This window comes from Hypanus sabinus, chromosome 27 (assembly GCF_030144855.1).
Source record: "Hypanus sabinus isolate sHypSab1 chromosome 27, sHypSab1.hap1, whole genome shotgun sequence".
Taxonomy (NCBI): Eukaryota; Metazoa; Chordata; class Chondrichthyes; order Myliobatiformes; family Dasyatidae; genus Hypanus; species Hypanus sabinus.
In genome coordinates this window covers 21535421-21556319 of record NC_082732.1, presented here as the reverse complement: position 1 = coordinate 21556319, position 20899 = coordinate 21535421, and the positions used below count along the sequence as shown (strand labels likewise).

At 40.6% G+C, this 20899-nt stretch overlaps 1 protein-coding gene across 5 annotated transcripts in view; it reads left to right on the top strand.

The window, feature by feature from the left end:
* foxj3 (forkhead box J3) overlaps nucleotides 1-20899 on the top strand; it is a 146803-nt gene that overhangs the window by 62542 nt on the left and 63362 nt on the right. For all 5 annotated transcript variants that reach the window (XM_059951882.1, XM_059951885.1, XM_059951884.1 and 2 more), the window contains one exon: nucleotides 18442-18516. In XM_059951882.1, the coding sequence (XP_059807865.1) occupies nucleotides 18442-18516 (75 nt within the window). The remainder of the gene's footprint in view (nucleotides 1-18441; nucleotides 18517-20899) is intronic.

Sequence of the window (20899 nt, the reverse complement as noted above, 5' to 3'; positions counted from 1 at the left end):
CTTGAAGACTAGTGTCAATCAAAACAGTGTCAGTGATACAATAGTTTTTCCAGCAATGTGGCATGTTGCCTCATTGACTTTGTCTGCCTCACAGACTTTGTGGAGCTACTTTTCAAAACTGATTGAAAACTATTCAACCTATCTAACTATCCAAATTCAAGGTATCCCACCTCAGTTGTTGAGCTGCAATATGTAGACATTATTTGCATTTATGTTCATTGGCTGGCATTTCCTAGCCATCATGGACTTCTAAGTTGAGCAGCAAGTTTGGGGGTGCGATATAGGGAGGAGAAAGAGGAATTGTCAACTTTTGGGTTGAAGCCCTTCATCAGACCAAACATAATTAGTGAATTACCTCTGAATGATGATGTGTGAATTGTTTATTTCCCTCCATAGATACTGCCTGTCCCATTGATTTTCTCTAACATTTTGTGTGCATTGCTCAAGATTTACAATATCTGCAGAATCTCTTCTGTGCAGAAAATGAAGGCATCTCGCCCCTTCCCTCTCAGTCCTGAATAAGGGTCTCAGCCCAAAACGTCAACTGTTTACTCTTTTTCATAGATGCTGACTGACCTGCTTGAGTTCCTCCAGAATTTTTGTGTTTGTTTTGCTTCAGATTTCCAGCATATGTAGATTTAGATATGTAGATATGAAGACGGATAGTGTGGTAGGTCATTTGTTGCTCCAGACTCCAGCACTTCTGGTTTTGTGTCTCAGTGAAGAAAAAGCAAAGATAGATCATGCACTCAATAGCAGCAAGGGAGGGGTTTTCTACAAACCTGCTCTCTGCTGTTTGACACCACCCTCTGCCAGTAAAGGTTCCAATGAGCCTTTGTCAAATATAAACCATATTTCGGGAACCATTGCTGAAGGTAAATGGTGAAATTCTCCTTTGCCATTGGAATTTCAAAGTTCATCAGATTAATGCTGATAAAAGGACTCTGCCTGAATTGTTGACTATTCAGTTTCTGTGCATAGATGCTTTCTGACCTGCTGAGTTATTGAGATACAATGTGGAATAGGCCCATCAAACCACACCACCCAGCAATACCCCAATTTAATCCTAGCCTAATCATTGGGCAATTTACAATGACCGATTAACCTACCAACCAGTACATCTTTGGACTGTGGGAGGAAACCAGAGCACTTCCTCCAGCAGTTTATGTGTGGCTCACATTTCTGATCACTGTCCTCCTAAATGTGTTTTAGATCTGGACTCCCTATAGCAGGCATATCAAAACACCAAGAAAGATACCACTGTCTCTTCAGAAACCTACAAATCCACAGGGAGGATAAGCAAACCGATGTTGGCATCCTTTCCCAGCTAACATCTGCAGCCTCGTGGGCTTAATTACACTCAGTCATCTGCATTCGACAGACCCACTGTTTTTATACATGGCTGCAGTATACTGAAATGTTCTCTTCCTAGGATGATGGTTGGACTGGAGTGGGTATTAGGCAGTCAGAAGGGGGAAAAAATCAGTGATGTACTAAATCAGCTATTTTTAAAGAAAAAATTGCAATATTGTCATTGATAAGTGGGTCATCATCAGTCCTGAAGCTTGGAATTTGCCTCCCTGAATTATCAGAATTGAGGCTTCAATTTTGGTGAAAGCACAGAAGAATCAGGTAATTTGCCTGCTCCACCATTTGAATATGGCTTTTATTTTTCCCCCAACCCAATTCCCTTGCCTTCTCCTCGGTCTGTTCGAAAGGGACATAATTCTATTTTGAGGCTGCGCCCTCTTCTGGTTTTAGATTCTTCCACAATTGGAACCATTGTGTGTTTCCACTCTTTAGGCCTTTCAATATTTGGTAGGTTTCAGTGAGACCTCCTCGTTGTTCTAAACTTCAACAAGTTTAGGCCCAGAGTCATCAGATGCTCCTCGTATGTTAATTATTTCACTCCCAGGCTTGTTCTTATAAACATCATCTTTGATTCACATTTGAGTCACTTCCTCTTTAACTCCAAGGGATGATTTACAATTATGTGAGAGTAATGAAGATGTTTTGGTGTAACATTTTAACCAACTAACAGGCTCCTATTTTAGTTAAATGTAATCTCATTGTGTTGTTCTTTCTCCTGACAAAGGCTTTGGTATGTTTTTTTTTCCTCGGCACTCCCATGAAAAGTTCACAAATTCCATAAAGGGGGAGAAAAGGTGATTTTGATCTCTTAATTTGCAAACGTATTTGAATATACAATGGTTAGCAGAGATAGGAGGCTTTCTTTCCATACCTGGCTTTAGCATTATTTTTGGTTACCTTAAAAATGATAGCAATTTGGCAAGAGACTAGCATCCAGCTATTGTAAAACAGTAAGTGTTTTTTGTTCTAACCATTTGGGTCCTTAGACAATGTCGTGCAAATTAGGTTCATCAAAGTTGTGCCTTGTTTGATCTTGATGATTGCAATTTGCAAAAAGCTAAGTGAATGCTAAGGCTTACTCACTTGTTACCAAGTGTGAGGCTAAGGATGCATACCTGTTTCCTGGATGATTCTTAGGAATCCAGTTAACGTTGTATAGAGGATGCCATTTTATGTTTTTGTTTCCCCACAATAACTTTCTCGACCAAAAGATAAAGAATAATTGTAATGGTACCTTTGAACTCCAGCCTCTGGAATACTCACCAGTTGCAGAAGGACTTGAGTATGCAAGTGGACCGTCCTGCTCAAGGGTGACAGCCCAAAACGTTAACTCTTTAATCATTTCCATAGATGCTGTTTGACCTGTTGAGTTCCTCCAGCATTTTGTATGTATTACTACGGTATCTTCTGCCTGATGGTAGGGGGTCAAAGAGATTGTTGGACAGATGGAAGGGATCATTGACAATGCTAAAGGCCCTGCATACACAGCATTCCTGATAAATACCTCTGGTGGGTGGAAGAGAGACCCTGATAATCCTCTCAGCAGTCCTTACAATCTTTGTAGGGACTTGCAGTCAGATGCCATAGCACATCCTGTACCAGATGGTGATACAGCTGGTCAGGGCACTCTCAATGGTGCTGCTGTAAAAATTGGTTAGATTGGGGGGGGGGGTAGTTTTGCTCGCCTCAAACACCTCGAAGGGGAGAAGCTGCTGAGCTTTCTTGACCAAAGAAGTGGTGTTGAGGGACCAGATGAGGTTGTCTATTATGTGCATTGCCAGAAACTTGGTGCTTCATGGAGAAGCTGTTTTAAGTGCAGTGTGGAATGGTCAGCCTGTATCTTTCAAAAGTCCACAATCATTTATTTAGTCTTGTCCAAGTTGAAGGTCAAGTTTGTTGTGCTCACACCATTCTACCTCCTGTCTGGATGGTGCCTTGTTGTTTTTACTGATGAGGCCAACTACTGTCATCAGCAAACTTGAAGATTTGATTTGAACTGGATCTGTTATGTGTCAGCAGCATTTACAGCAGTGGGTTGGAGCACACAACCCTGGGGAGTACCATTGCTCAGCGTGATGGAGATAGAGATGTTTCTGCCAATGCAGACGGGACTGCCAAGAAGTCCAAGGTCTAATTACAGAAGTAGGTGTTGAGACCCAAGGAGGGCAGTTTACCCACCAGCTCTGAGGGATAATTGCTGAGCTGAAGTCAATAAACAGTATCCTGGTATATCAGGCATCATTTGCCATATGAGACAGGATGGAGTGTAGAATCTGTGGCAAATTAGTGGACTGATTTGAGCAATAACTGAACTGGAAAGGGTTTAATGTAGCAGGAAAATTTTAATCCGACACATAACCAGTTGCTCAAAGTTCTTCTTTATTATTGAGGTCATACCACTGGATGGCAGTCGTTAATGCAAGTTACTGTTGCCCTCTTTAGCACTGGGATGATGGTGGCTGCTTTGAAGCCTGGGGGCACAGTGGACTATTCCAGAGAGACGTTGAAGATGTCCTTTAGACCTTCTGTTAACTGGACTACACATTCCCTCAGTACCTGACCAGATATGTTATCAAGCCCTGCAGCTTTATGTGGTTGACCCTGGCTGAAGTTTTCCACACATCAGCTATGGCCAGAATGCTTCTCGGGGGGTGGCGGGAGGGGGTAGGAAGTGGGTCCTTCCTAACTGGCCATCGTTCTATGCATCAAACCGTACAGACGGACTTGTAGTCCATTATGGTTATGATCTGAATGCCCTGCCACATGTGCCTCCTGACTCTGGTGTCACAGCAATGATTGTATGTTCTGTGTGAATATTCCCCTTTTGCTTTTCTGATGGCTTGGGAAAGTGCAGGTCTTGCTAAGCTGAGAGCTGTTTTATCCCCGGGTCTGAAGGCAGCATCCTAATCTTTCAGTTGTGCTCGGACTGTGTGTTGCTTGGATTTCCAGCATTGGCAGATTTTCTCTTGTTTAATGAAAATGGGACTGCGTTACAAACAAAACTTGAACAGTTTCAAGTACTGCCAGATGTGCTACAATCTCTCAAAGCCATGTTGCTATGGAACACAAGTAACCCCTTACCACAGAAGTTATCGGACTAGGAGTTTATGAAACTGTTTAAAATGTTTTTTTACACAGGACTCCTTTGTGAAGCATACTCCACACTAAGTCCCCAAGGTAAAAATAGAACATTCCCACTAATAGAGGCCTCTGCTACTTGTTTGCACCGCCTCCATGCACCGCATGTCACCGCATGCACCGCATGTCACCAGAGGTAAGAAAGAATAATTTAGCCATATTCAGAGCCTTGTTAAGTAAACTTATTTTCATTTATACTTCTGCCTAGATTAATTATAACATAGACTTTAATACAAACGTGAGTGTGGTACTGACATCAGATATTATGGATCCTTTACAAGGGTATTCCATGAATATCTATGTTGCTTTTGGCAGATATTAGGATGGTTGGGAAATCTGGAATAAAGAAAATTCACCTGCATTCAATGTATTTCAGTTTTTAAAAGCAGTATGTATCTGTTCCCTTGGGTGTCTGTTGCCAGAGAATCTTAGGATTAGAATTGAGCCTTTCAGGATAGAAGCTAGCAAATATCTCTGCAAACACGAGGAAATCTGCAGATGCTGGAAATACAAACAGTGACAAACACAAAATGCTGGTGGAACACAGCAGGCCAGGCAGCATCTATAGGGAGAACAGTGCTTCTCGTCGACATTGCTTCTCCCTATAGATGCTGCCTGGCCTGCTGTGTTCCACCAAGTATCTCTGCATGCAGGATGGTGTAAATTTGGAAATCTGTTCCATAAACAGTTTATGCAGGTTAATTTTAAGTGTATTAACCAAAGACATTTATACACATGAGGAAATGTAGGGTGCATGGAGCTGAATAGCAAAAGAGGGCTCTGGTGCTTGAACACTTGCTTCTGATCCTAATTTTTTTTTAAATATAATGTCTTCCCACAGGATCATTTTCGGTTGCATTAGTTTTTGAGATTTGAACCAATAAAATGTCACAGTTTTGACCTCATGTTGTGAGAACAGGAATCTGTGTTTGGAAATGGCCACCTGTAGTTCAGTAGCAATTATTTAATTTTCTAACTTTATGGAACTAATGATTGCACATTTAAAGTATGTGAAAGATGTATTTTGTATGAAGAGTGGAAAAAGTGTAGGTTGGTGTTTGAAGGTGTGACAAAGAAGAGTGAAAAGGACCAGACCAGGTTTGATGACAACTTTCCAAGCCCATTTGCAGTTTATCAGCTTCTGACTGTTATCTTTTGCAACTGTATGAGCCTGCACTGACAAGAGAAGTGGAAAGTGAAGTGCTTATTAGAAAACAACATTAAGGCTTGACTTCCACATTGGAAAATAATGAAGCAGCAATTACATTGTATGTCTCATTAATGTTCATACATAGGATGTATCGGGTTCCCTCAGTTGCAAATCCTCCTAAGCAGAGTTTGCGCATATATTCAGATATTATTGAAGATGATGGCTTTAATTCTTAATGAAAATACTAGTCCTCTATTTGCCTGTTCAATTCAATACAAAATAGTGAGTCTTATATCTAAAGACTAATAAAGAGTTTTTTTCTGTAACAATTCTCCATCAACTAGAACAACCAAAGCCATTTAGCTGATCATCTCATTTGCTCTCTGTGTATATTTGACTGTTGCATTTCTCACCATAACTGTAATGACTACAATTCTGAGTTAATTTATTAGTTGCAAAATGCTATGCCTTGTGCTGGGGATGTGATGAGGAAGAAAATGAAAATTCTTACATTGGGATAGCCGATCATAATATGTGAAGAAAATGGGAGTGGCTGTGGAGAATCCTTTTTTATGTGGTGAACTGCAAAAGAGTGCACACAACTCTTGCGGTTTGGAGACACGAAATTGCTGTTGTATGAGCAACAGACAAACTTGACAACCGAATGGCATTTGTGGAAGCAAAGTGATGGTTGACATTTTGAACAAGAAAAAAATCAGCAGATGCTGGAAATCCGAGCAACACACACAAAATGCTGGAGGAATTCAGCAGGCCAGGCAGCATCTATGGAAAAACGTACAGCCAATGTTTTTGGCGGAACTCATCCAGCAGGGTCCTTTTGACAGGTTTTGGCCTGAAATGTTGATCGTACTCTTTTTTTACCATAGGTGCTTCCTGGACTGCTGAGTTCCTCCAGTATTTTGAATGTGTTGGTTGACATTCTGAGTTGAGACCCTGCATCAGGACTGTAGAGTTTAGATAACCAGTATATGGAAGTCTGCATTCCTTTAGGATGTGTGTAGAAACAAGTCTAATTGAATGAAACCCTTGCAGTTGGTAAATTTGAGAAATCCACCAGACAGCAACCAAGGTCATGACTGAACCCGAGGCTATGGAGCTACAAACATTTAGCGTAAAATGTTGCACCACTCTGCTGCCCTTTGCCCTTTTAACTTATTTGTCTAATTTCTCTCCTTAACAGGTATGATGCCTGGTATTTTCCTTTGCAGGCTCAAAGTGAGATGACAGTTTATTTTCATATTTGTGGTTACATAGGCACCTGGCAGTAAAAATTCTCCTGATATGTGGGTGTTTTCAAAGCAGCATTTCTTGTTCAGAAGTATTATGTTGCCTCCACATTTTAAAAATCATTATGTTTTCCTGATATTTAAAAAAAATTCACGTAATTTAAATTTATGGTAAAAGTAAGTGTATGCGCACACACAAAGATTATTTACATGTGGCAATCAGCAACAGATTTCAATGAAACTCTTAGTAATTCTGGTAATTTGTCTTTACCCCAGCCTGTGTTCCTTTTAATAGCATAACTCTTTTATCTTCTTTACGTACCTCTGATGACACTGCTGCAGCAATACAATTCCATGGGTGCCAATTACCTCTTGCTAACTAAGCCAGATGGTCATTCCTAGTGTAGATACAGGCAAAGTTAGAGAGACTACTTGTGGCATCTGCTCGTTGATGGCAACAACACCAGGCATATCTCAAAGATGCATGCTTAGGCTGCTACTCTCCTCTTTCTATGCTCAAGACTATGTGCATTGCTCAAACGCCATTTATAAATTCACAGATGATACCATTATTGACAGAATCTCAGATAGTGACATGGAGGTGTACTGTAGAGAGATGGATTGGGTGGTTGAATGGCATCACGCAACATCAACATGAGAAATTGATTTTGGACTTCAAGAAGGGGAAGTCAGGAGAACAGCAGCAGAAAAGGTGAGCAGCTTTAAGTTTCTAGTTGTCAACTGCATGGCCCAGAGGGGTACCTGGCCAAGTACTAAAGACCTGTGCTGATCAACTGGCTGGAGTTGTTCACCAATATGTTTAACCTCTCACTTTGGCAGTCTGAGGTCACACTTGATTCAAGCAGATTTCAATTATACCAGTGCCTAAAAAGACTGTAGTAACCTGCCTCAATGACTGTCATCAGTAGCATTTATGTCCACAGTGATGAACTGTTTCAAGAGGTTGGTGATGGAAGCATATCAACTCATACCTGAGAAGTGATTTGGATTCACTCCAATTTGCCTGCAGAACAACAGGTCCACAGCAGATACCATTTCATTGGCTCGTCACTCAATCCTGCAACATCAGGACAGCAAAGACGCAGACATCAGAATGCTCTTCATCAACTGCAGCTGGGCATTCAATGCCCATTATCCCCTCAGAACTAATCAATAAGCTTCAAGACCTTGGCCTCAGTACCTTCTTATACAATTGGATCCTCTGTTTCCTTCACTGCAGACCCCAGTCAGTTCAGGTTGGCAACAACACCTCAACAGTCTCCATCAGCACAGGTGCACCACAAGGCTGTGAGTTTAGCTCTGCTTGCCTTATACTAATGACTGTGAGGTTAACCCCAGCTCCAATGCCACATTTAAGTTTGCTAATGACGCTCCGGTCATTGGCTGAATCCGCATATAGGAGGGAGACTGAAAAATGTGGCTGAGTGGTGCCACAGCAAATTCACGCTTAATGTCAGCAAGACCATGGACCTGATTATTGACTTCAGGAGGAGGAAACTAGAGGTCAATGAACCAGTCCTCATTGGAGGAATGAGAGGTGGAGAGGATCAGCAACTTTAACTTTCTCAATATTATCATTTCAGGGGATCTTTTCTAGGCCAAGCATGTAAGTGCAATTACGAAGAAAGCACAACAGTGCCTCTACTTCCTTAGAAGTTTACGAAGATTTGGCATGACATCTTAAGCTTTGACAAGCTTCTATAGATGTGTGGTGGAGAGTATATTGATCAGTTACATCACAGACTGGTATGGAAATACCAATACCTTTGAACGGAAATTCCTGGAAAACAGAGTGCATACAGCCTAGCACAGATAATGCCCTCCCTACTGTTGAGCATATCTACACAGAACACTGTCGCAGAAAAGTAGCATCTATCATCAAGGGCCCCCACAATCCAGGCCATGTTCTCTTCTTGCTGCTACCATCAGGTACAGGGGCCTCAGGATCTGTACCAGGAACAGTTACTACTCCTCGACTGTCGGGCTCTTGAACCAAAGGGGGTAACTTCAGTCAACTTCACTTGTCCCATCACTGAACTGTTCCCACAACCTATGGATTCACTTTCAAGGACTCTTGAAATTTGTTATGTATTTATTTTTTATCTCTTTTATATTTGCAGAGTGTTGTCTTTTGCTCATTGGTTGGTTGTGAGTCATATTGGGTGCAGTCTTTCATTAATTCTATTGTGGATTTACTGTATATGCTCACAAGAAATCTCAGGGTTGTATATGGTGACATATATGTACTTTGATCATAAATTTGCTTTGTACCTTATACATTCCTGAGGATCTGTCCTGGACTGAACACATTGATACAATCATGAAGAAGGCATGCCTGCGACTGTACTTCATTAGGAGTTGGGTAAAACCAAAGACTCTTGAAAATTTATGTAGGTGTGTGGTGAAGAGCATTTACAGCCTGGAATGGAAGCTTCATTGCATAGGATTTCAAGAGGCTGCAGAAGTCTGTGGCATTGCTTCAAGGTGGTATCAATTGTTAAGGACCCTCTCAAATATTACTGTTGTCGGGGAGGAAGTACAGGAACCTTAAAACCCACACTCAATGACTTAGGAGCAGATTCTTCTCCTTAGCCATCTGCTTTCTGAATGGTCCATGAATACATTCATTGTTTTATTTTGTTGTACTAATTATTTGTTTTGTAATGTATAATAATTTTATATCTTTGCACTGTACTGCTGTCACAAAAGAACAAATTCCACATCATACAAGACAGTGGTAATAAACCTGATTTTGATTCAGGACCTTATTCAGTGATTACATTTCCAATACGTGACTTTGGTGACTGATCTTATCTAGTGGCACTGAGGCTCAGTTTTTGTCCTGATTGAAATCAATATGAATCTAGAATAATGCTGATCTATGGCATTGTCATCCTATGCACATGCTCACCAGGTCACTTGGGGGAATACCTCAATGTATGTTAATTGCTTCAACAGTGTGATGCAATAGTGTAAAGCTTGTGTTTTGTTCTTGGGCGTATCGACTGAAATCCCTGTCCTATACAAGTAATTGGATTACCTGCCTTGGATTATAATTCTTCCCACGTACAAAATAGTTCTGTAATGACTCAACTGAATGAGACTGACCTTTGCACTGAAATTAAACATTTCTGTTTGCCTTGTGCGTCAGCATAACTTGTGTAACAACTTCATTATTATGAGGTTTGGTAATTACTTTCATAATGTGTATGCTTGTCTGTCTGTGTTCCATGCATTACTATGGTGATCATGGAACCATAATACCAGGTAACATGCAAGTCAGTTAAAGGGAAGAATTAGAGAAATGAATTTTTTTTAGATTAGGTTATGAGGACACTCAGTCCTCTTGTCATTTAGTAATGCATGCATTAAGAAATGATACAATGTTCCTCCAGTATGATATCACAAAAACACAAGACAGACCAAGGCTAACTGTAAAAACCACATAATTATAACATATAGTTACAACAGTGCAAAGCAATACCGTAATTTGATAAGGGCAGACCATGGACACGGTAAAAAAAAAGCCTCAAAGTCCTCGAGAGCTCATCATCTCACGTAGAAGGAAGAAAAACTCTTCCTGCCATGAACCTCCAGCGCCGCAAAGCTTCACGATGCAGCCTCTGGAAGCATCTGACCACAGCCAACTCTGAGTCCGTCTGAAAACTTCAAGCCTCCGACCAGCCCTCCAACACCGAGCACCATCTCTGCCGAGCGCTTCGACCCCGGCCCTGGCTGCCAAGCAACAGGCAAAGCCGAGAATTCGGGGCCTTCCTCTCCGGAGATTTTTCGATCGCACAGTAGCAGTGGCAGCGAAACAGGCATGTCAGAAGTTTCACCAGATGTTCCTCCGTGCTTCTCATGTCCGTCCCCATTAAATCAGAATTGTGCACGGCCTCCTACTTAACAGATAACAGATATTCATTCCTGGAGTGGCCGCGCGTGCTGCCGTTGCACAACCGTCTTCTCTTAAAAAAGTTGAAAAGTCTTAAAAAAGAGTTGAAGGGCAGTATAGTGGCACAGCAGTTAATGCTGCAGGCTCACAGTCAGTGGGAACTTGAGGGAGCTTGTACATTCACTAACTGCGGAAGTTTCTTCTTGACACTCACGTTTCATTATGACATTCTAAAGAAATGCTGGTAGGTTAATTGGCTGCTCTATACTACTTCATAGTGTAGGTCAAGGGCATGTTTGATGGGCATGTTTGAAAGAATGAATTTCAGGGATGCAGATAAATGAAGGGGGAATGGGACCAATGTGATTACTATCTGGTAGTTGGCATGGATCCAGTGGACTGTATAGCAGTTCAGAGTTCCATGATTTAAAAAAAAAGATGAACCTTGTCACTCTTCCATCCAAATTCTCTCTCAAATATGTGCAGTGGTATAAGAAGTAATTTTAGTATAAATATAAAATTATTTATGCCACTGAAGAAGTTCCTGCCTCCTGACTGATGCACTTATCATGCACTTGAAGTATTGTTGCAGTCTTTAACCTAGAAGTTCAAGATTCAGTATCGTTTATTGTCATTCTCCAGTACACGAGTGTAAAGGAGAATGAAATAACTTTTACTCCAGATCTGATGCAGTGTAAAAAAAAACTAGGCATAAAGAACACAAAAAGAAATCAAAAATGCACATTAAGTATAGATAAGAAAGCAATTCTATAAAACACAATGTTCAAGTAACTGTTATATACATAGACTGATCGTATGTGCATAAAGTGACGCCAGTGATGTATATGTACTGTTGTGGTGGTGCGGTGGGTGTGTTGGTCAGCCTGACAGTTTGGGGGAAATAACTGGTTTTGAGTCTAGTTGTCCTGGCTTGGATACTGCGTGGCCTCACCTCTGATGGAAGTGGGACAAGCAGTTTATAGGCAACTTGGGTGACATCCTTCATGATGTTACGGGACCTTTTCTGGCACTTTTCTGTATAAACTGGTGCCAGTGATACTTTGGGCAGTTTTAGCCATGTGTTGTAGAGCCCTCCTATGTGAGACAGAGCAGTTTCCGTACCTCACAGTGATGCAGCATGTTGATGTGATAGTATTGGGTTTGCTGGTTCCTTCAGATTGTCATAGCCAGGGTAGGTAGTGTGGATAAGCTCCAACTACTTATTAAATTCTCCTATTGACACGCGTCTCAAATAGCCCACAACAGCAAAGTCCAGCTCCTGGCCTTCACGTGTGGCTTACCTAGCAGGCCTGGTGGAACAGTTTTTACTGACAGGAAAAGGGGCAAAGGCAGTTTACTGGTGCCTTAAAATCAGTCACTTCGGGCTCATCAGCCATGGTTGGCAGCTCATCTGGAAGAAGTAATACTCCGATCTCAAGCCTCCTCAGCCTTGCCGCTATAACCACTCATGAGGAATGCATTGGGAGTAAACCCCAAGGAAGAAGTCCGAAGCTGGAGTCCCTAAGACAGTTGTGTTCAGTGCTGACTGGCAACTTCTGTGATGCTGCTGGTGCCAAGCTGGATCAGTTTCTGCCGTTCCTTTAAATTCATCAGCTGCGTGAAGAGGGGGAGCCTGATCCACATGCTTGTTCTCCATATCGTATTATCCTGGCTTGCGCATCATGCAGACAACTAGGATGCAATATTCATGGTTGACCCCTACCAATGGAGGGCCTCATGATTGAGTATTATGACCACGAAATTCAAGAGTGCCAAGAGGACCTTTTGAATATATGTAGCCACAACTACTATCACTTAAGGGAGATTATACTGTAACTACCCAATGTTCAAAGACTAGTTTACTTCACTGTTCATTCTCATTGTGAGTTTAGCTGCCTATACATTTAAAACTTAAAGGATTTTATCTTAAAAGTTTCTAAAACACAATCTATTTCCAAAGCACAAAGCATTTCTCAAACATAAAGGTTTAAGGATTTCCAAAACACAGGTATAATTCCTGTGATCTAAAAAGACATACCATAATGCAGATAAGCAAGTTGCACATCACAACACTAAAGCTAGAGGAATGGATTTAATTCTCTCATGTTTCTTGATGTTCTTTACCCCATTCCAAATAAGCCTGAACTGCTCTGTACATTTATATATTTTTTCTCCCATTTGAGTGAATTCACAAGCATGTGATATTTCCTCACATCCTTTTAACGTAAGTGTTTGTGGAGACTTGGATAATGCTGAAAAGCTAACTTCTGAGTACATAAAACTTTTCCAACTGTGAACACATCAGTTATTAAGATGCTATATGATATTATCTATCAGCTTCTGCAAGCTTCCTTGAACTAAGCAACATAAAAGTCAGCCTGTCTTTTTGAAACAACCTTTGTCTTATACTCTATACTTGAGCAATAATAAAGTAGATGAAGTGATTCTTTACAGGTAGAGTGCCTTCAAAATGCTTTTTTAACTTCAGGGTGCTTTCTATTTACATTTTAAGAACTGAAGATTATTGTCCATTTACAAATAGAAGTTAAATAAAGCAATGTAGTTGCAAGTTTACCTACAACTGTTTGTGACTTTTCAAATAGCAGCTATTATTTAGAAAGCAAGCTTAGCAAACAGGAGGAATTGAATATCTATCGCATTAGGATGTTGTCTGAAGTTCAAAGTACATTTATTATCAAAGTAGGTACACGATACAACCTTGAGATTAGACTCCTTGTAGGCAGACACAAACCAAAGAAACCCAATATAATCCATTGACAAAAGAAAACTGCCAATATACAGGGAAAAAAAATTGTGCAAGCAATAAAAGTAAGCAAATAACATTCAGAACTGAAGTCCACGAAAGTGAACTACAGCTACAAAGCCAGTCATCACTGCAGCCGATCCAGGGGCTCCTAATGCAGGCCACAACCTCAGTTCTGCACAGAGATGAGTAAACTTTGTAGAACACAAGCTGAGCATCACCCCGTCCCTCACCTCTGGCCCTCATACCCTGACCTATTCAATCTGGTTCAGCACTTAAATCACTCAAACTTCAGTTTGTTCCTTACTCTTGGGTCCGGGCCTCACTGGACTCTGCCTCACTTTGCATCTGCTGCTTTGAATCAGCTCCAAGCCCATTCGAGCAATAGCCAAACATTGGCTTATCCCTGGCTCTTGGGCCCAGGGCATGCTACCCTGATTTGTTCCACAAGTGCCATGCTGCAACTATTCTGCACCTTTGAGTCACCAGTTCACACCATGAAAACATTGGGTCCTACTGGCAGTTCAAAAGCTCAGCTCCAAAAGGGAAGTTACAGACTATTGAATGCCGAGATTGTTTTTGAGAAAAAGTGAGTTATAAAGTAGTTATTAGTTGTGTTTGCTGTCAGCAAGTCGTCACTGTGCTGTACCAGTGCCATCTTAAACCAGAAACTCCACATTTGTAGAAGATTGTGAGTATTGGTGTGCATAAACTAGCTCTCTTCAGCTTCTGCAGAAAGTAGAGGTGTTCTTGAGCTTTTTCGACATGGAAAATATGTTCTGGGACCATGAGAGGTTTTGTGAGATGTGCAATCCCAAGAGTTTGAAACTGCTTGAAGTTTCTATTCCTGTACTGTGATGTGAAGAGGGGAGTGAGTGGATCTGCACATATTCATACTGACTTGGAAATCAAATTTGCTGGTCATCTAAATTCCTTTACATTAGTAGTACACCTATCTTTCTCAGCCTTTGTGGTATCCTGCACAACCCTTGCACCTTCATATGGGTTTCATAGTTAAAAATTTTAAATTGCTCCATCCTGCAAGTTGCTTGATAAAGGTAGAGGTACAGAAAAAAAGAGTGTAGCCTGTTTGCCCCACAGTTGTTAGCATTATTTATTAGTCAAATATATTGTGTAAATTCCAGCACAGCTATGTCAGAATCCTTCTTAATAGACAATAGACAGCAGGTGCAGGAGTAGGCCATTTGGCCCTTCTAGCCAGTACCGCCATTCACTGTGATCATGGCTGATCGTACATAATCAGTACCCCGTTCCTGCCCTCTCCCCATATCCCTTGACCCCGCTATCTATAAGAGCTCTATCTAACTCTCTCTTGAATGCATCCAGAGACTTGGCCTCCACTGCCTTCTGGGACAGAGCATTTCACATATCCACCACTCTCTGGGTGAAAAAGTTTTTCCACATCTCTGTTCTAAATGGCCTACCCCTTATTCTTAAACTGTGGCCTCTAGTTCTGGACTCACCCATCAGCGGGAACGTGCTTCCTGCCTCCAGTGTGTCCAAACCCTTAATAATCTTATATGTTTCAATCAGATCCCCTCTCATCCTTCTAAATTCCAGTGTATATAAGCCCAGTTGCTCCAATCTTTCAATATATGACAGTCCCGCCATTCTGGGAATTAACCTTGTGAACCTATGCTGCACTCCCTCAATAGCAAGAATGTCCTTCCTCATTTGAATAAGATACTGGAAGGAACAGAGCATTACAGCACAATAGAGGCCCTTTTAACCTGATCTAAGCCTTCCCTCATAAGTAGCCCTCAATTTTTCTATTATCCATGTACCTATTTAAGAGTTGCTTAAAATGCCCCTAATGTATCTGCCTCAACCCACCATCCATTGCAGAACATTCCATGCAGCAGGCATCCTTTTTTTTAAAAAATGCTACTTACCTTTGACATCCCCGGCTATTCTTCCCTCCAATCACTTTAAAATTATGCCCCCTCATTTTAGCCATTGCTGTGCTGGGGGGGAAGAAAATCTCAGGTAGCTTTCCACTCAATCTTGTACACATTTATCAAGTCACCTCACATCCTCCTCCACTCCAGTGAGGAAAAACCCTAGCTTGCTCAACCTGTCCTCAAGATGAACTCTTTAGTCCAGGTAGCATTGTGATAAATCTCTCACTCTCTCTCTCTGTCTCTCTTCCCCAGAGGCAATCAGAAATGAATGCAAGTGTGGTCTAACCAGAGTATTATAGAGCTGCAACATTGCCTCATAGCTTCTGAACTCAGTACCATGACTAATGATGGCCAACACATCATACACTGCCTTAACGACCCTGTCAGTTTGCAAGGTTACTTTGAGGGCTCTATGGATGTGCTCTCCAAGATCCCTCTTCCTTCGTACTGCTAAGAATCCTGCCATTAATCCTGTATTCTGCCTTCAAACTCGACCTTCCAAAGTGAATTACTTCACACTTTTCTGTGTTGAATTCCATCTGCCACTACTTTTCCCAGCTCTGCATCCTTTTGGTGCCCTGTTGACAACACAGTACTCACAACGCCACCAACCTTTGTGAGATCTGCAAACATACTAACCCGCCCTTCCACTTCCTCATTTTGTAATTTTTATAAATGACTGAAGAGCAGGGGTCCCAGAACAAATCTCTGTGGAATGCTACCAGTTACTGACCTCCAGGCAGAAAATGCTCAATCTACAATCATCCTCTGCCTTCTATGGGGAAGCCAGTTCAGCATCCACACAGCCATGCTTCCTGACTTTCTCAATGAGTCTACCATGAGAAACCTTGTTATATGTCTAACTAAAATCTGCATACACCACATCCACTGCTCTACCTTCATCAATGTATTTCGTCACATCCTCAAAGAATTCAGTAAGGCTCTTGTTATGATCTTTGCAGAACATCCACTCCAAGGGAGAGTTGTAACAGCAATAAATTTCCTCCATTTGCAGACAGTTTCTCCTACTGTGGACTGATGAACGCTCAGGTCTTTAGGAATGCTTTTGTAGCCTTTTCTAGCGTCATGCATCTCTACAATTTTTCTTCTAAGATTCTCTGAAAGTTGCTTTGATCAGGACATGTTGTATATAAACAGATCTTTCTTGAGAAGAGCAGGCTCTGTCAGTAACCTGACTTTGTGTATCTATTTTTATAGGGCAGGGGACCTCTTTGACCCACACCTCCAATCTCATGTCATTGATTGGAAAACCTGACTCTAAATAGCTTTTGTGGAAGGCATTACCCCAGAATTTCACATTTTTTTTAACCTAGACTATGATTGTTTAAACAGTGTATCGGTGTTGTATGACTTTGCAACTAATGAACGTCTCATTTTTGATCACAGAATAGAAACTTAAAGTGCAGAAAATATCATTGGATAAGTCAAGCCTGTCACAAGAAAACACTCCTTAAGGATATATTTCCTTTTACTTGGTTTATAACATGCTGAATACTGATTTCTGCCACCACAATGCTCTCCTGCAGAGTGCTCTTCTAATCAGATGTAACACTCCGAGTGTTGCTTGGATTTCCAGTATCTGCAGATTTTCTCTTGTTTCCTCTTTTAATTGTAGGGCTTCATTTCATAAAGTTAATGGTCCTTTCTATTGCTGGGCTTGGCAGCTACAAAGAGAAGTGATTGGGGGGAAAATACAATTATCTGTATTTCTTCTACACTGAGTCTATCTTAAGAGTAGCTTAAATCTATTATTGCTGTGCAGTTTTACAACGTGTAGACTTTCCTTTGTAGTTGTTCATTTTTCTGCTCACAGTATGATACCTGGTTTTGGCTTACAATCCTTAGAGATGGAAGTTGTTTAAATAATCTTGTATTCCACCTGTCCCTATACCTTAGCCGAGAGTCCTGTAACAGGATATGTTGAACTGCCATTCATGCTACCTAAGCCTTGAGTAGCTCTGACATTGCCTGCTCATAATTGATCTACTTAGTCCTAGCCTGCAGCCAGACCTGGACTAATTTACTGAGCATTTGCAGAAAGTTTAGATAATGGCGTAGAACCACAGCACAGTCAGAAGGGACTGACTATAAAATTAGTGAGTTTGGAAGGTAAAAAGATTAGAATTGACTCCTCAGAAATTTGAGAATCTTGATAGTATCAACTTCAATTGGAGGACATTCATCTAACTTCTTCTGAAAAGTGTAAAAAGGTAGAAGGAAGAAAATTGGGGAAGAAGATGAGGAAAACACTAACATTAGGAATGCAACGTACACTTTGTTCCACTTGTGCTGGTCTTGCTCCCTTTTGAATTGATAATTGAGCTATGCTTCTAAGTCTATCCCCTTGGACATTTTCAGGTGGGCTTGCTTTCTGCACTGTCCTCTGTTTTCTGTATTTGCTTGTATGTGGCAGATTAATAAGACATCTATATTTGAGAAACTTTATTCTTTTCTCCTTAGCTTCCTATAGTTCAGCTGGAGGACCTCATCCTTTGTCAAGGGGACCAATGTGGACCCAGTCCTCTGAATGTTAATTGTTATCTGTGACATGAGGGTTGCAACAGTACTTTATGGAATTATGTCTGTGTTTAATTCTGCTTGTTGTTGCCTCCTTAATTCCTACGCCCTCCCACTTTCTTCTCCTTCAACCCTTTTGCACTTTATACTTGCTTTCAGATGAATGTTAAGCTGAAGTGTAGTACAAATACTTTTGGGCTTGGGTAGAATGGGAGCTTCTGTGGAATAACAAGTTCTGATTTTTTTTTAATGTGTTGAAGAAAAAAACAAGCTAGTCTAAAATGATGACTCCAATGGTATTTTGCTGGTTGAAAAAAATCGAACTTGCTGTTTTTTTTAATTACCTCAGTTAACTTTTGATTATTTTAATAATCTCTTTTTGTATTTTGTTGCAGAATTCCATTAGACACAACTTATCATTAAATAAATGTTTTCTGAAAGTGCCTCGGTCCAAAGATGATCCAGGCAAGGTAAGTTTTGCAGCCATTTTGTTTGTGCAGTGACCTAGTACTCTCAAACCAGTGTAGAATGAAATTTAAAATGAAAGCATAATTTTAAATTATAAAAATGTACCGAAGATTCTTCCTGCAGCTATTTTCAGTTCTCACTAATAAGTTAAATTATGGCAGTGAAGTGAAACTGAACAGAATGGAATAAGATCTATTTTAGTGATAGGACTCTACAACAGGGTGATGTGTTGATTGCCAGTTGTCCTGTTGCTCGCTTTTAATAAGCAAATTTATCAAAATACTTACTTCAGACTGTGGATATGTCAAGTTTAATGGGTTGAAGTAGACCATTAAATATATTTTCTTAAAAGCAAGATTGCTTCCAAAAAAGAATACAGTTATGGAATTAGTCAGCATGTAGAAAGAAATTTTAATTTCTGACACTAGTTAAGTAAACTATTTTGAAAATCCTTAATCTGGTTTGTGAAGTTACATACTTATGTTCTCGTCTTCCAATTGACATAGAAATAGATGTGTAAACTTGTAAATGCACTACAAAATAAGGCGGAGTTACTTCATTCTTGCCATCTTGTTACACTCTTCAGGCACATTTGATCCAAAATGTGTAAAGTGATGCTAGACCAAAATAATAGTTTAGCTGAATATGCTTCAAGATGAAATTCCGAGCTAATGTTTAGGGTATATGAAAGAGCTGTTGCTATGTAGAGATTGAATGAAATTGAAGAAGGATAAGAGGTGACTCACTGAGTAGCCAATTTGGAGATCTATAAACCCTTAGGTGCATATAAAGAGACGATATAAGGGAAGGGACTTGGAAAAGGGGAGGTGGCAGAGGATGTGGAGGAATTCAAATAAAGTGTATTTGAGTTTATTTTGTTCACAACAGCCTGTCTTGCTGAGTGTTTCCATCATTTTAAAATTTTGGATGTTATCTTTCTGGTGCATTTGCAGTCTTGTTATCTGTCCATTGTACAGCAATATCAGACCAGAGATTGTCAGATTAATTAACAAGCAAAATGTTACTTGTTAATTGAGTCGAAATTCATAACTTTTAATACATCTTCATGGAAGTTTTTCTATTTGAAAGGTTTGTAATTAAGTTGGGCCTCCTTTGTTGTAGAATTTAGCAAAGTGCTTGCTTTTGATTTACCTATGTACAGTCACTCAAATCAAATAAGACTAAATTAAATGTATACCCAGTCTTCAGTTTGCCAGGTTTCCTTCTCAATGTACGAGTATCAAGGCCAGCGCTTAGGTGATTGTTGCACCCATTGATTAAACGGTTCCATGGTATGAAGGCTGGCAATTTTAGTAACAAGATTTAATACTTAAGAATGAAATTAAATGGAAAGTCTCTCTCCAAAACTAATAAAAACATTGACTCTGAAACATATGGCTACAATTGTTTGTTTATTGAGAATAGGCCCTTATGACCCTTTGAGCCACGCCATCCAGCAACCCCTAATTAATCCTAAAATAATCATGCGATGCGACAGTTTACAATGACCAGTTAACCTAACTGGTACGTCTTTGAACTGTGGGACTCGTTACAGATGACCATAAGCCTTAGGAGCAAAATTAGGCTACTCAGCCCACTGGATCTGCTCCACCATTCCATCATGGCTGACCTCAGATCCCACTCAACCCCATACACCTGCTTTATCACCATATCCTTTGATGCCCAGACCAATCAGGGAATGACAAACTTCTGCCTTAAGTATACACATGGACTTGGCTTCCACTGCAGTCTGTGGCAGAGCATTCTACAGATCTACTGCTCTCTGGATAAAAAAATTCCTTCTTACCTCTGTTCTAAAGGACCACCTCTCAAGTTTGAGGCTGTAGTTCTGGATACCCCCACCATAGGAAACATCCTCTCCATATCCATCCTATCTAGTCCTTTTAACGTTCGGTAGGTTTCAATGAGATCCTCCAGCATTCTCCTAAATTCCAGTGAATACAGGCCCAAAGCTGCCAAATGCTCCTCATATGTTAACCCTTTAATTCCCAGAATCATCCTTGTGAACCTCCTCTGGATACTCTCTGATGACAGTACATCCCTTCTGAGATCAGGGGCCCCAAACCTGTTGTTAATACTCCAAGTGCAGCCTGACTAGTATCTCATAAAGGTTCAGCATTATTTCCTTGCTTTTACATTCTATTCCCCTTGAAATAGATGACAACATTGCATTTGCCTTCTTTACCACAGACTCAATTTGTAAATTAACATTTTGGGAGTCTTGCACGAGGACTCCTAAATCCCTCTGTACCTCTGATGTTTTAACCATCCCCCCATTTAGGTAACAGTCTGCACTATTGTTCCTTTTACCAAAATGCATAATTGTACGTTTCCCAGCACTGTATTCCATCTGCCACTTTTTTG